The sequence below is a fragment of the Salmo salar genome, chromosome 27 (assembly GCF_965601325.2).
Source record: "Salmo salar chromosome 27, fSalSal1, whole genome shotgun sequence".
NCBI classification, from domain to species: Eukaryota; Metazoa; Chordata; class Actinopteri; order Salmoniformes; family Salmonidae; genus Salmo; species Salmo salar.
This window is the reverse complement of record NC_138317.1, coordinates 8727698-8743659: the sequence shown is the minus strand read 5'-3', so window position 1 is coordinate 8743659 and position 15962 is coordinate 8727698. Positions and strand designations below refer to the sequence as shown.

The window sequence follows — 15962 nt, the reverse complement described above, 5'->3', positions numbered from 1 at the left end:
AAGCTCATCCGACAGGTGTCTAAGGCACTGGCCAAGTCTCTCTCTTTCTGTCTCTTCCTCTTTGTCGTTCTCTCGCTCTCATGGCATGGGCAGGTTTTGTGTTTGTGCACGCATGGCTGAACTTGGATGGTTCTTCTGACACTCACCCTCTGAACGTATGTAAGACTATTGAGGATGCTTTGCACCTCTGTGTTTTATTGTGAATCCAAATAAAAGATCTCAAGTGTGTGTGTATCTGTGTCTGTGTGTACATGTGTGTTTGCACGACTGTTTAGGGACCTTTGCACCTAAATGTTTAATTATGAATACAACAAAAATGGTATGTGTGTGTGATGTGGGGGATTAAGGAGAGCAAGATGTTGCAGGCCAAGATGTAGGTCAAGGAGAGGGGCTGAGGAGGTTGTACCACCATACCAGATTGCTCGTTAAGGGCCAAACCAAGCAAAAGTCTATCCGTGTGTTTTTCAGTGGCCACAAGCCAGCCACCTGCTATTCCTTTATTCATTCATTCAGATGTCTTCCATGGGCTGTGGGGTGTTCATTTGGGTGTGCGCATGTGTACGCGTGTGTGCATGTTCACTTGCGGTCAAAAGTGTACATTCATGCCATTGTCCAAAGCCACCAGTTGTGTGTCAGTTGGTGCACGTCCAAACTAATCTCCTCAGTCGCATGGCCAACGGCAGCTTCTCATTGGATGAGAGGACAGGGTAAAAAGCCTGGCCCAACGGTGTCTCAGGAGTTTTGGTGTCAGAGGCAAAGTGGGCACGGCACGGATACCCAAAGGATGTTACAGGGAGGAATTCCTGGGAAAACAATGAGAGAGTGACACGGGGAATAGTGGAAGAGAAGTAAAAGAGAGGAAGTGATGACCTAAGCAAAGAGATGATGATCCCACAACTAAATGTCTAACAGTAAGTCAACTGCTTCCTATTTTGAACACGTATGACATCCACTGTTTAAGAAGGAAGTTGTTGATGCAGTATATCAAGTAAAGTAATTGTGAAATGTTCTGTTTGAATCAATGTTGAGTGAATGGACAGTGAACGAACAGCACCGAATAGACTTGACCCCTTGGGTCTAATTGAGTTTGGATTGGGACAATAGCTCATGGTCAACAACAGTGGTTGCGAAATGGAGATGACTCATTCACACTTACTTGATGGACTGGGATTTGGATTTGATGATCCGTGGCGACATTCAGAATAATATTTGGGCTTGGAATATGTTCAATATTTTTGCTGGGTTGAATGGAAAATCTGGATAGATTTTTTGGTGAAATGACACATTGACTTGATTCACAGTTTCGGTATTGAACAAGAACTTGAGGATGTTTTGGATGAATTATATTGCTTATAATTTTGTCATCCATTTCTGCTCCATGGATTATATTGACAACTGCAAACATTGTCCACACCTCATCATGCAGTGGGATTAAGACAGTTTCAGTCAATTCAAAACACAGCGCTTATCAAGAGACAACCACTAGTGACAACAACAAGCAAGGCAAATGGATGCCACTAGTGAATTCATGCAAGGATAAAGCAGCATAACACCCCTTCTCTCCCTTCTCTCTTCCAGAACTCTAGCTTTAACCAACATACCTAAAGACGAGGGTCCAGCCCTTAAAGTGAACCAAATTATCACCAAAGTAACGCCATACCAAGGCACCCCAACCAAACCAAGTCCAGTGAGGGAGAGAAAATCAACACAAAGAGTATCAAGATGAAGCTGGAGAAAGCCCCAGATATGAGTGAGTGGCAAGAGGACGACTTTGCCCTCAACTGCACCTACATCGTCCCTGACCAGATGTCAGACCCCAGCATTGGCGTGCCTAAAGCCATGACGTCCATACCCCGCAACCTCACCTTTGAGTACAACACAGAGAATGAGGTAGGAACTTGACATAATACAAATCACATTAAGTAGCATTTCTATGTGCCAGATTTAGAAAGCCTAATGGGAATACAGTACAAGTGACATGTCTGTGCATTGACATATTCTGTGATACACAATCATTTTTGGTTGGTCTGTCTATATGCTCATGTAGTTTGTAGAGAATAATGAATGTCTTGCATACTCTATCAGTCTGAATTAATTAATTAAGTCTAAATTCATCTGGGACAGCCAGAAGTCAAGGATTGTGTTAGGTGCAAGAAAACGTTGCTCCATTCCATTCCTATGTCTGGTCCGTTTAGTGTGTCACAATGGCCAACTCGTGGGAGCTCGGGTAAAAGGCCTAAACAGCTTTACTGTTACCATGTCTCTAGGTCAGTGTGACAGTAATCTCTCTGGGTACACACACACACACACACACACACACACACACACACACACCACACACACACACACACACACACACACACACACACACACACACACACACACACACACACACACACACACACACTCACACCCCCCCCCTCACACGCACACACGTACACAATATCCTAAGGCTGTGTGTGTCAGGAAATCCACTTACTGGCTTGCTTTATAACCCTATGACTCACCTGAGAAGGTATCTGCCAGAGCATGAAGTTTGAGACTGAGGGTATCCTAAAGTGGACACCATACTAGAAGTTTTCTGCAATATTTGCTGTAATGAAAAGTGACCTTGAAATTGTGGTAGAAAAGCCACCTCTTTCTTCTTGAAAAACAAAGGCCACCGTTCTCTCTAGCACACTTCTCACTTGGTCATTCTTCACTTTTCCTGTGGTTGAGTGAGCATACTCTTCGTTCCTCTTTGTCTCAGTCTTTTCATTCTCTCTGCTGCTTTTTCTGCCTAGGCCTGCGAGGTGTGAAAACTGTGGTTATGAACTCATGTTGAGGCTTTATACGACTTTGTTAGTCGCCTTCCACCCTCACAAACACAGACATCAGCCAAACCAGATGCAGCATGTTGCACAGTGCAAGACTTCCCTTTCACACCAAGGGGTTGTGAGAAGTCTGTTCCTGTTTCACCAGGAGGCAAAGTGACCCTCAACTCTACTGCGTCCTTGCAAGAAAGACAGATACAGTACTTGCACTTCCAAGCACATCTTTTTTATATGTGTCTCACTGAAACACACACATGTAAACTACAACATTTCAATGTTCCAGCTTGTCTTTTGGTAAGGTTGTCTTTCGTCCTTCGTAGCATCCCTTTCTATAACTGCATCATGGCAATTTCTCCCCTGATTAGTTTGAAATTGCTTTGGCAATCCATATGACCTGTGGCGTTTTTATGTCTTGTGCGTGTGTGTGTGTGTGTGTGTGTGTGTGTGTGTGTGTGTGTGTGTGTGTGTGTGTGTGTGTGTGTGTGTGTGTGTGTGTGTGTGTTTCCCAGCAAATGTCACAATGCCAGAGGTTGTGTGAGTCAGCAGGAAACGGACACATAACAATTGAAATAAAAATAAAACCTATGCACTACCTATAGGGACATGTACTTAATAGTCCTTGCCAGACATTGTTTGTTACCAGTCATTGTTAAGTCATGGCGATTAACTGGGACACTCTCAGTTGTTCACTACGTTGTTATTGAGCAACAGAAAGAGAAATTCAAGTTCATTTTCATGTTACTGTTTTTTTGGGGGGGTTCCTTTTTTAGTTATGATGTACCTATTTTAGGAGAATATAAAGTAAGCTGATTTGAATTGGTTGTACCATACCTTCGTAACCCTGAAGCGTGCCGGGGGGGCGAGGGCACACGTGGCAGATGGGGCGTGGGGTGCGCCAAGAGAGAAGGGCTGAGCAGTAGGGGAGGGGGGTAAGTAGGTTAAGCTCCAACGATTAACTTTCGTTTGGGGTGCTGGGCAGGCATCGTCACGAGCCGCATTTCCTGGCTGTGAGAGGACCTATTCTGAGCAGGGACAACTAAGGGGAAGGTGGGAGGGAGAGTGGTGGCGTGGTCCAGTCAAGAAGCGAGCGACACTCCTCTCCTCCTTCCCCCCTCCCTCCTTCCTCATCTTCTTATTAACCTGGCTGAGCAGTCGTTAAGCAGCAGCCCTGTTGCAACTCATTCATTAGTCACGCTACACCGGGAACGCACAACATCCCTGTCACACCCGCTCTCGTCTCACCCTCCGTCACCCCCTGGCCAGGACGCAACAGATCTTCTCCTTCCCCTCCCTCCCTCTCTCCCTTCATCCCCCCTTCCTTCCTTCACTCTCTTCTCCTTGTCTGCCCCTCTTGTACCCATTTATCACAGAACATTTTCCATTAATTGTAACTGGAAGTTTTGTAACTGAAAGATGATCTGAGAAGTATTATTGGTTCTCTCATTGTGTTTACATGTAAGGGCCAAGTAGGTAGACTAAGACCCCCACGCTATGTGTGCGTCCCACAGATGCTCCCTGCCAAGCTTGGGTGTCCCCAAACATGATTTGGAGATGACTTGTGCCTTATTCAAACTTCCAGTACATCCTAAAGAATTCCTATTGAAGTGAGAGTCAGGCTGCTATTCCTGGCCGTCAGGGCTCAGGGCAGAGAGTTCTACGATAGCTATTTCCCTGTTTCCTTGTCCCAGCTCTCATGTTAACTGTGGATGGATATTTTTCTTCTTTACGTCATGGGTGTAACTTTCGTCTGGTAAACTCTGACTCAGAGTGTAGATATTGAACACGTACCGAAAAAGTCCGGGCACTACAGAGAGACTGGTGAAGGTCATTCTCACAGTTGTACTCTACCTCGCCAGCATGATTAGTAGCATGGATTAGTGACTGATGATGTATTGTCTTGTCTCCTAGGTGACAGGCGTTTTCAGCAAAGAGTACATTCCCCAAGGAACTCGCTTCGGGCCCCTGCAGGGTGACATTTACAACAAAGACAACGTCCCCAAACAGGCCAACAGGAAATACTTCTGGAGGGTGAGCAGGCAGAATAACCGTTCAAGTTCACACACACGGTTTGTTTAATCGTAGTCCAATTTTCCTCCTCATTAAAGTTCATAGTTCTTCCTATCTTATCCTAACAGGATTCTGGCAGCAACAAATGAGAGTTGGCATACTCAAAGGAAACAGGATTAACAAAAGTAGTTATAACTTGCTCTCAGTCAGCTGGAGTTGTATTTACAGACATACTGTAAATAAAGCCATGAAACCACGTGAACAAAATGATACTGTGGGTTCTAGGGGGGAAATCTCAATGCCTTATCGAACAACAATCTATGGGAACTGTTTCTCGAAAGACTGGTAAAGAGATTTGACTACAAATTGGTCCTAGTTTTCTTCTCCAATTATTCTTAGAAGAAGAAGCAAAAGTGGTTAAACAGTTTCACACCAAGTCAGTCAGTTCCCATCTAAAAGGAAACCAAAATGCATTGCACAGAAGCCCAGAGGTATTCAGGGCTTTTGAACAGATTTTTGAGGAAGTTGTGGATCTTTACACATACGCAACTCTAGCGTCCTTCACAGTAACACTAACTGCTTTCCCAGAGCTCAAGTACCCTTCAACAAGTTTGACATACAGGAAGTGATTGTTAGTGACCCGTTCTCTCTCTCCCATACACACTTTCTTCTCATTCCCACACACCCTCGTCCCCTCTGTCTCCCGGCAGTGACTTATGTCATTTAGGAGTTTTCTCTGAGTCGTTTTCCCGTTAGGGCTTTCTGTCCTACGTTTTCACCTTTCTTCTGGCATTTCCTCCTGTAAGCCAGACTCGTCCCGACCTACTACTGCAATAATGAAAGTCGGACTTGCCTTGAGAGTATGTCAACGCTCTCTCGCCGGGCAGATGTAGACATGCGTGACGTGTGCCTGTGAGCACATGCCACTATCTACAGTACAGTATGTGTGTGTTTGTGTGTCTGCCAACACAGCCACTGTACATTTCCTCAGGAAGTACCAGTAAAAACAATTACAGTGCTCCCAATATTTAATACATTATTGAGAAGTTGAAAAGTGAGGAAATGTAATGGAAATGTGGAGGGTTGACAGTATTGTGATGTACTGTATATTACTGCATATTGAGAGAAACCCCCAACCAGAGTGAGAGAGAAAGAAATGGAAAAAAGCTCTTTGCCCCGCCCCCTCTCTGTCAGTATAATGTAGCAGCTGATAAAAGCAGTGACAGCGCTGATTTCACACCAGACAGTGACAGTAGCTCAGGAACACACACTCAGGACACAACACAAGTGGAACAATAACCAGCTCATTGGAAGAGGACATAGGAGACTATTCTGCCCATGGCAGAGGTGAACTATTCTTTCTCTCTCTCTCTCTCTCTCTCTCTCTCTCTCTCTCTCTCTCTCTCTCTCTCTCTCTCTCTCTCTCTCTCTCTCTCTCTCTCTCTATATATATATATATATATATATATATATATATATATATATACTTTGATAACTGGTGTCAATGGCTGTCAGCTTAGCAACTCCGCAACTACAATGAATATTTCAGTCATCAGTGAATGCAACAAAGTAGAAATCAGTCAGATTACAAAGTTGTGTACTAACGTGGTATGTCTGATGTTACGCTGCGTTTAAATACAAATGTGTTTGTGTGTGTGTGTTCTATTCTATTACTTGATTGTATTATTATTACATTGTATTCTAATCCCTCTCCTCTCTTTTCCCTCTCAGATCTATAACAGGGGGCGGCTATACCACTTCATCGACGGCTATGACATTCGGAGCAGCAACTGGATGCGCTACGTCAACCCGGCGCGCTCGCTGTCCGAACAGAACCTGGTGGCGTGTCAGAATGGACACGACGTCTACTTCTACACCATCCGGCCTGTGGAGGCCAATCAGGAGCTGCTGGTGTGGTACAGCCAAGAGTTCGCCCAGAGACTGTGCAGCCAACCGGGAGACGAGCTCAAACAAAGTGAGTACCATCTTTGATTATTTTTCCCTCCTCTCACCTGTTCACTCTCCTCGAGTCCTCCCTTTCTTAATTCCCACCCTCTACTCTTCTCTCCACTCATCTTTCTCTCTATGCTCTCATTTAATTGCTCCTTCCATCCACTCTCTAATTCTTTTTTTTCTGTGACTACAATGCAGCGCTCTTCTTTGTTGTGACACTTGAACTCAATGACAATCTATCAGTGGGTGAGAGGACAATGTAGTAAAAGACAGTCAGGTGGGACGAACACTGAGACAGTTTTCTTTTCATACCTAGAGCAGATACAAATGGGATTTAAATCTGTCTGCTCGATAAAATGACTCAAAAGTGAGCCCTTTTTTTTTGTCTGATCCGACTTTCATGATTGTTGTCTTCAAAGCAAACAAGAACAAGTATCTTTCTCATATTGAAAAGATCTCAAGAGTTTATCAGATGGTAGACAATGGGACCGAGTGTGACAGAAACTGTTTCCTGTCTTATTTACTTTCTGGAGCGGGTGCCATTGTTATTGTCGTGGTTGGGTCATTTACTGTCAAAACACAATAGACGGCTGCACCTGCCTTAATGTAGAAGACACCTCACCCACACACACTCACTCTTTTTGACACAACACAGGGGAAATCTCAAAGGAAGTAGGAAAGTCTTCTCAACAATGCCTGGTAAAGTCCATGAGTCATAGTCAGCTGTATTTTCAGGTATGGCAAGGTGTCCATGCATTACATGACGAATAGTTTTGTTGCCAGAAACCCTGTAAGGAGACATACCCTATTACACTATAATTACATTGCACAGTCATTCAACCTGTTGACTAATGTTGACTAGGCTACAATGACAACCGCGTTTACACAGTCCTTTTTACTATGTACTCCACACACTTGGCAACCCCTGATAAAGACTATAGCAAATAGGCTAGGCCTCTAAGATTAAACATAAAAATATAGGATAAATGTAGCCTCAATTGAATTAGTCAATCCAATGACCAATTTCTAGGCCTAATAAATGGCTTACAATTTTTTCACTGAATAGGTTGGTACTGAATAGGTTGGTACTGAACAGGTTGGCTTTGAACAGGTGAAAATAGAAACTTCATGCCTAAGCTTTGTATTGTCACTCGAATGCATGGTTTAATTCACTATTGTAGCCTACAGTGGTTTGACTTTGCCTTTAATCCTGGTTGTAAGGCAATTCCTGTTAAACAATAAGTCATGCGTCACATAAATCAACAACCGTTTTTCTATGACCACAAGCCAGTAAACAACATTTATTCTTTGCCCTGTGCCTATGGTGTGTACCTCGCGTTCCATGCGCACAGGCAATTCCTGTTTTTTACCACAAGGTTTCCAATTAAATGTCAGTAGTCTGAAGCTGCATTTCCAAATGTCTTTCTTCCTGCGGTTCGGGAGAAAAATACGCTTGTAGGGTAATTCACACCTTGCGACAGAAACGTCCCAAAAATGAAAGCTCTTTGGTTTTACTATCAAGCCTACATGACACATACCCACATACACCCACACATTAAACACACACACGTTTCTCACACACACGTTTCTCATCTAAAAACTGAAAACATCATCGTCATTTACCATAAGAGGGAGTGCCAGGGAGGATGTGAGTGCGAGTGTGGTGTGTCATTAGTCACTTCTCACCTCATTAAGACTGTGAACTTTTGCATTTGTCAATCAGTACTCTCCTATTGAAGGAAGGTTTGAAGTTGTATTATTGTGTGAATTGGATAGATTGACACTACGTCTGACCTTGTGTCTTTTCTTCATCCATAGAACCCATATGCGGAGATGTCAGAGAATCTGAGTTCACCAAACAACTCCTACCTCGGCCGACCTGGCTCCTGGAAAAGAAGGACGATATGAAGGACGAGATAGAAGATGAAGGAGAGGAGAGAATCGACGTAGAGGTGCTGGAGAGAGACACTCCACCCGACACGCCAGACGACCAAATCATGGACTTCAGCCAGAAGATGGAGAAGGAGGAGGTAACCCAGGCCCACCAGGGAGCCATACCCTCTCCTCAACCCGACCAGAGAGAGCCCAACCTGGCATCTCAGGTCTACAATTTCCCTGAGCACCACCCTACTGCCCCCTCCCCGCACCATGACCTTCCCCTCCACCTCCACGGGCTCTACAGCCATAGAGAGGGCCTAGTGTCCTCCTATCCCCTCTACTACCCCTCCAGACCCCTTCACTCCACCCATCAGCTTCTCCCCACATACAGCAGGCCCCACTACCCCCACCTCCTCCCCCAGTACTCCCCACCCTTCCCTGGGATGATCCCCTCCAGAGGCCCCCTGCAGCACAGTAGCTACCTGGGTAGCGATGGACTTCCATACCCCTCCATGACCTACCAGCCTGGTCTGCTCCCAGTGCCTCTGCCCTACCCCGGAGCTACTCAGGGAGGGCTGAAGGAGAGGACCCCAAATATGTCACCTCCTCATGGAGCCCCAGCCACCCCAGAGCTCTCCCCTCTGCCCAAGCAAGAGCACCAGACGCCCCTGCAGTCACCCTCTGGCTGTGAGGAGGCCATGAACCTCAGCCTGGCCATGCCAAAGAGCAGCCCCTCGCCACCCGCTGCCCCTCGGTACAAATCCCAACCCTACCCCCTAAAGAAACAGAACGGCAAGATCAAGTACGAGTGCAACGTCTGCCTCAAGACTTTCGGACAGCTGTCCAACCTCAAGGTGAGGATTTCAGAAGACATAGATGGTCCTTTTGATTTCTTTGGTGTCCAAATCTATTATTGTCTGTCATTGTGGGTTCCTATCTAATCTAGGCATTTTTCTTTTAGGTGCATCTGAGAGTTCACAGTGGAGAGAGGCCCTTCCAGTGTCACCTCTGTCAGAAGAGCTTCACCCAGCTAGCCCACCTGCAGAAGCACCACCTGGTCCACACAGGAGAGAAACCACACGAGTGCACGGTATGTTTGTGTTTTGATCCGCTTTCTCCAGTCTACTTGACCTCTAGGACACACACAAGACACACACACACAAGACACAATCACACACAATAAACACAATCACACACACACACACACACACACACACACACACACACACACACACACACACACACACACACACACACACACACACACACACACACACACACACACACACACACACACACACACACACACACAAGACACAACACACAAACCCCTGCCTTGCCCCTGTGATACAAGAAATCCCTTGGCATTTGTTGAACACTATACTGTAACTAAACTCAGCAAAAAAAGAAACGTCTTCTCACTGTCAACTGCGTTTATTGTCAGTAAACTTAACTTGTGTAAATATTTGTATGAACATAAGATTCAACAACTGAGACATAAACTGAACAAGTTCCACAGACATGTGACTAACAGATATGGAATAATGTGTCCCTGAACAAATGGGGGTCAAAATCAAAAGTAACAGTCAGTATCTGGTGTGACCACCAGCTGCATTAAGTACTGCAGTGCATCTCCTCCTCATGGACTGCACCAGATTTGTCAGTTCTTGCTGTGAGATGTTACCCCACTCTTCCATCAAGGCACCTGCAAGTTCCCGGACATTTCTGGGGGGAATGGCCCTAGCCCTCACCCTCCGATCCAACAGGTCAATGACGTGCTCAATGGGATTGAGATCCGGGCTCTTCGCTGGCCATGGCAGAACACTGACATTCCTGTCTTGCAGGAAATCACGCACAGAACGAGCAGTATGGCTGGTGGCATTGTCTTGCTGGAAGGTCATGTCAGGATGAGCCTGCAGGAAGGGTACCACATGAGGGAGGAGGATGTCTTCCCTGTAACGCACAGCACTGAGATTGCCAGCAATGACAACAAGCTCAGTCCAGTGACGCTGTGACACTCCGCCCCAGACCATGACGGACCCTCCACCTTCAAATCGATCCAGAGTACAGGCCCCGGTGTAACGCTCATTCCTTCGACAATAAATGCGAATCCGACCATCACCCCTGGTGAGACAAAACCGCGACTCGTCAGTGAAGAGCACTTTTTGCCAGTCCTGTCTGGTCCAGCGACGGTGGGTTTGTGCCCATAGGCGACGTTGTTTCCGGGGATGTCTGGTGAGGACCTGCTTTACAACAGGCCTACAAGCCCTCAGTCCAGCCTCTCTCAGCCTATTGCAGACAGTCTGAGCACTGATGGAAGGATTGTGCGTTTCTGGTGTAACTCGGGCAGTTGTTGTTGCCATCCTGTACCAGTCCCGCAGGTGGGATGTTCGGATGTACCGATCCTGCGCAGGTGTTGTTACACGTGGTCTGCCACTGCGAGGACAATCAGCTGTCCACCCTGTCTCCCTGTAGCTCTGTCTTAGGCGTCTCACAGAACGGACATTGCAATTTATTGCCCTGGCCACATCTGCAGTCCTCATGCCTCCTTGCAGCATGCCTAAGGCACGTTCACGCAGATGAGCAGGGACCCTGGGCATCCTTCTTTTGGTGTTTTTCAGAGTCAATAGAAAGGCCTCTTTAGTTCCCTAAGTTTTCAGAACTGTGACCTTAATTGACTACCGTCTGTAAGCTGTTAGTGTCTTAACGACCGTTCCACAGAGGCATGTTCATTAATTGTTTATGGTTCATTGAACAAGCATGGGAAGCAGTGTTTAAACCCTTTACAATGAAGATCTGTGAAGTTATTTGGATTTTTACGAATTATCTTTGAAAGACAGCGTCCTGAAAAGGGATGTTTCTTTTTTTGCTGAGTTGATGTGGGTGTGATAAAGGCGTCAGTCCTATGTTTATTTTCCTGTTAGGGTTCTCTCACTGAAAATAACCAGTCTAGGGTCATACCCTGCTGGCACACAACCAGGGAAGGCCCTGTCTGGCTGGCGGATAATATAGAAACCAGGAGCCTGGTCTCACCCAGTTGATCTAATGATATTACTATCACAGCATCATCCTATCCTGAACTCTCCTATCTGTTCCTATTCATATAGGTGTGTGACAAGCGCTTCAGCAGCACCAGCAACCTCAAGACCCACCTGCGGCTCCACTCAGGTGAGAAGCCCTACGAGTGCAAGCTGTGTAGCACCAAGTTCACCCAGCACATTCACCTCAAGCTGCACCGACGCCTGCATAGCGCCCGTGATCGCCCTTACCACTGCCCGCTCTGCGCCCACGCCTTCCTCCACCGCTTCTCGCTGCGCATCCACCAGCGCAGCTGCTGTCCCGCTTCCCAGGCCCACGCTAACCCCCATGCCCACATCTGCGATCTGGTTGAGCGCTTTGACACCAGCCCCGAGGCAGACACACTGCCTGAAGGGGCAGGGCCAGCCCAGGTGGAAGCTGCAGTGGAGCGCTGGGTGGCTCGGAGCTTGGAAGGGCGAGAGGGCAAGGAGGACCAGAGTGAAGCCACCCTGCTGCTCAAGGCCCTCACAGTGGCCATTAACACCCCAGCTCCTCCCACCACCTCATCTCAAAGCCCTACTTCAGCATATCAGGAGAGGGCTAGCGTGGTACGCCTCTACAACCGGCCAATGGTGAAGATGCAAGGGCAGTAGGGCAAAGTGGAGGGACCCTTGTGGGGAGGGAATAAGAGAGACATTTTTACGGTCCACCTCCTGAAAGAAGGCCATTTAATGTCGCAAAGCCAGAGAACAATCGATAAAGTTGTCGCCAAAAAAAAGTATTTCCCCAAGTGGAAGAGAGACTATTAAAAGCCAATGAGAGAGCAGCACCAAAACAAAGACCATTCCAAAGACATGGTGTTTTCTTATTAGCAGTGAAGTGCTCCCTAACTGTTTTCACTCAGGTTTACAGGTGTAATTTACATGCGATGTGTGAAAGAGTTTGCTGTACCCTCCTTTTTTTACAAGTGCTAGTCAGCTATATGTGTTCAGTTGAGTGATTATTTTAATTGTTTGCGTAATGTTACATGTCTTCATACTTCCAAGGAGGCGTATTCATTGGAAAACCACTGGACCATTGCCAGGAACTATTACTGAGATATTTCATGTTTTATTAGTGGACAAGTCTTTGTGTGTACTTATTTATTTTTGCTCAAAGGGCGGACCAGGGATCTTAAAACTATGTGAATGTATTTGCCAAAAAACAACAAGAATCAAAGAAAATATGAGGATAAACAGGTCTAACTTATGTAGCATAACAATGTTTTTTACTTAAATAGTGTATTCTAATGTGATGTAGCAAAATGGAAAAAAGGCTAACTAAAAGTAGTCAGAATGTTATAATGTTCCGGTTCGATGCAAATAGCTTCTCAGGACTTCCTGTGAGTCATTTAGCGATGTATTGGAGGTGCATACTTCTGCACAGAAACTTGCAAAAAAAAGAAAAAACTTTTGTTTTATCCATTTTTTTCTTTGTATTTTTGTATGTTAAAACATGTTAAGACAGTGCATTTGTATTTGTAAGACATTTTTAACAGTTCTGTTCAGTTTTTTTCCATTGTGTTCCTGAATATATACGTATATAGCATTGTGTTTCTAGCTCTTTCTCTTTGATTCAGTTGTTATCTACCGACTGTCGATAAAGCTTTATTTCATTCGTCCTCCATACTGGTGGTAGATGTGAGCCAGAACCAAATGTACTGTAGTCTGTATTGCACATACCCCTTTACTCAGTCTGCTCCTAGTATTACTGTATATATGCTCAGGTAAATGGCTCTAGTCTCTTGTTATTTTACCAAAACTATCGACAGAAGTACCACTAGCACTGGAAAAAGCTCGGAACTAGATCCATGTGCACCAAGGTTTCTGTTACCTAAAACAAAAATGGTGGAACAGTTCTAACATTGTTACTACTCTGAGGGAGTGGTGAATCGATTTTTTTTTATATAAATACATATTTGTAGTTTTTGTACAGTATTTTGATGATACTTTTATAGTAAATGTAACACATTAAACATATTGTTTCTCAAAATTGGATGTGTTTTGAATTCTCTTTTCTCTCTTCATAAATTCCATAATTGTATCTCCACACTTACATGAACGCACACACAGACACCCCCACACAAATCCCCCACATACTCTCACCCTCTCTTACTCATAACCCAACTCTAGAAAGTCCCACACAACCGCTCACTCAATACTCTTCTTTGAGTTCACTTTCTTCGACAATAGAGGAACTGAGAGTATGCACTGACGTTAACTAGAATCAGCATCACTTAACATCAGACGATACTAATGGACTAATAACGATTGCAACATTGAATGTGGATTATGTCTTCTGAGAAGATGTCACCTTTTTGGATATTCAGCTCGTTTGAAAATCTGACAAGCTATTGCTATCACCTTTTCACATACAATTTGTAATCATATTTTAATTCAATAGGATTTCTATAATTACATCAGAGCAGAACATAGTTTGGAATGTTGATCAAGTACCCCGCTGCTGTTTTCCGCAAACACATTTTTAGATTTACGTGTGTTGATGACTGATGTGTTGATGACTGACTGAGTACTGGCACACCTGATGAAGGTGAAACACAATGTGATGATGAACCTCCCGACATTAAACCACACTTTCAGTCAACAAAACTACACCATATTTACAGTAAGCTGAGCCACTACTATTACAGTAAAATCTCTTTATTTTTTTCCCTCCCTCCCGTTCTTTCTCAGGTGGTGTGTCTCTCCTCTCTCTGGGTGTTTGCATGAGCGCTCTCTCTCTCTCTCTCTCTCTCTCTCTCTCTCTCTCTCTCTCTCTCTCTCTCTCTCTCTCTCTCTCTCTCTCTCTCTCTCTCTCTCTCTCTCTCTCTCTCTCTCTCTCTATATATATATATATATATATATATATATATATATATATATATATAGCCAGCCAGTAATCTTCAGAATGTTTGGTATTCTTGCCAGACATAAGCCATAGACAATAAAGGCTTTTCTCACTACATAAAAATGCCTTGATTACTTCTGAACGCTTTTTTTGCACAAAGGATTTTTCTGCATTGTTCACTATTCTGTTCGTTTTTTTAGTCAGTCAATCTTTTGCCTTCCAGTTCATACATTTTAGTCATTTTAGCAGATGCTCTTATCCAGAGCAACTTACAGTAGTGAATGCATACATTTAATTTCATGCATTTTTATTTTTTTTATTTTTTGTACTGGCCCCCCGTGGGAATCAAACCCACAACCCTGGCGTTGCACACACCATGCTGGCGTTGCAAACACCATGCTCTACCAACTGAGCCACAGGGATGACCAGTTCAGCAGTCATCAAGTAAACCAGTGAAATACCAATGAAAAACTAGCTCATTAGCTGATCGAAACAGGGCCAATTTCCTGTTTACTCTTTAATTTCTTCAACACGCTGCACCCTAGTTCCTGTCGGTAGCTGGGAACTATACCATCAGGACCTTCTTCATTGAACAGAACAACTATGACAGAGTAAAGGGAGTGAAAGAGAAAAGACTGGCATTAGGTGTAAGGCAAGAAACCTGTTATTCTGAGCTAATCATATTCATTGTTAGTCTAGCAAGAAAACAAACAGTTACTTAGACACCCCATGGACAGTGAACACGCAACATGTGTTTTCTTACAGTAATTTACTGGTAAAAGTATTTTTGATTGATGGATGTCTTTCTGTTGACTCCGTATTGGAGTGGGATTTAACAGGCCATTAAACCAGATTCATTGAAGAGTTAATTTGGTTTTATGACCAGTTGGTATCTACTGGTGATGGCATATACTGGTGAATTGGAAATAGCTAGTTACCGTTTTTTTCAATTGCTTTGGTGCACTTTTCACAAGAATGTGGTACGTTTTCACAACTCTTAGTACAAAACAGATCATGAAAAAGGCAGTTGTTTCAACATTGTAAGCACATTTTCAATTCACTAAGTACAAAATTAATCAGTTCCATCTAGAAAATAAATGTTTCACATTGCAATACGTGTTCATATAAAGTAATTGCCTCACAAATAAATGCTCAAATTCTTCTTCTTCTAATCTGTTAAAAATACATTTTACTATTACTTATTCCGACTGCTCTTAGTTAAACCTATATATTTGACAGGATGTGCTACTGATTTGTCTACTACAGATTTTAAGAACTACAGAATGAAAATATATGTTTGTAAAGTAGAAACATATAAAGTATGATATAGTGTAATGTACTATTATGACTTATGATTATCAAAAACAATCTGATACGACATCAGAGATGTGTTGGTGTGTTAGATGT

The 15962-nt window shown here is 44.2% G+C and overlaps 1 protein-coding gene across 2 annotated transcripts; it reads left to right on the top strand.

Annotated features, from left to right (window-relative positions):
* Window positions 1-727: 727 nt before the first annotated feature.
* LOC106588492 (PR domain zinc finger protein 1) lies at window positions 728-13703 on the top strand. 2 transcript variants are annotated; one of them, XM_014177582.3, is made up of 7 exons: window positions 728-911; window positions 1579-1890; window positions 4722-4841; window positions 6552-6795; window positions 8592-9505; window positions 9613-9741; window positions 11759-13703. In XM_014177582.3, exons 2-7 carry the CDS (start codon window positions 1723-1725, stop codon window positions 12320-12322), a joined length of 2139 nt encoding a protein of 712 aa, XP_014033057.3. In that variant the 5' UTR covers window positions 728-911; window positions 1579-1722; the 3' UTR covers window positions 12323-13703. The 2 variants fall into 2 exon arrangements, with proteins under 2 accessions (XP_014033057.3, XP_014033059.3); XM_014177584.3 differs by lacking the exons at window positions 728-911; window positions 1579-1890; window positions 4722-4841 and adding an exon at window positions 6043-6167.
* The last annotated feature ends 2259 nt before the right edge of the window (window positions 13704-15962 follow it).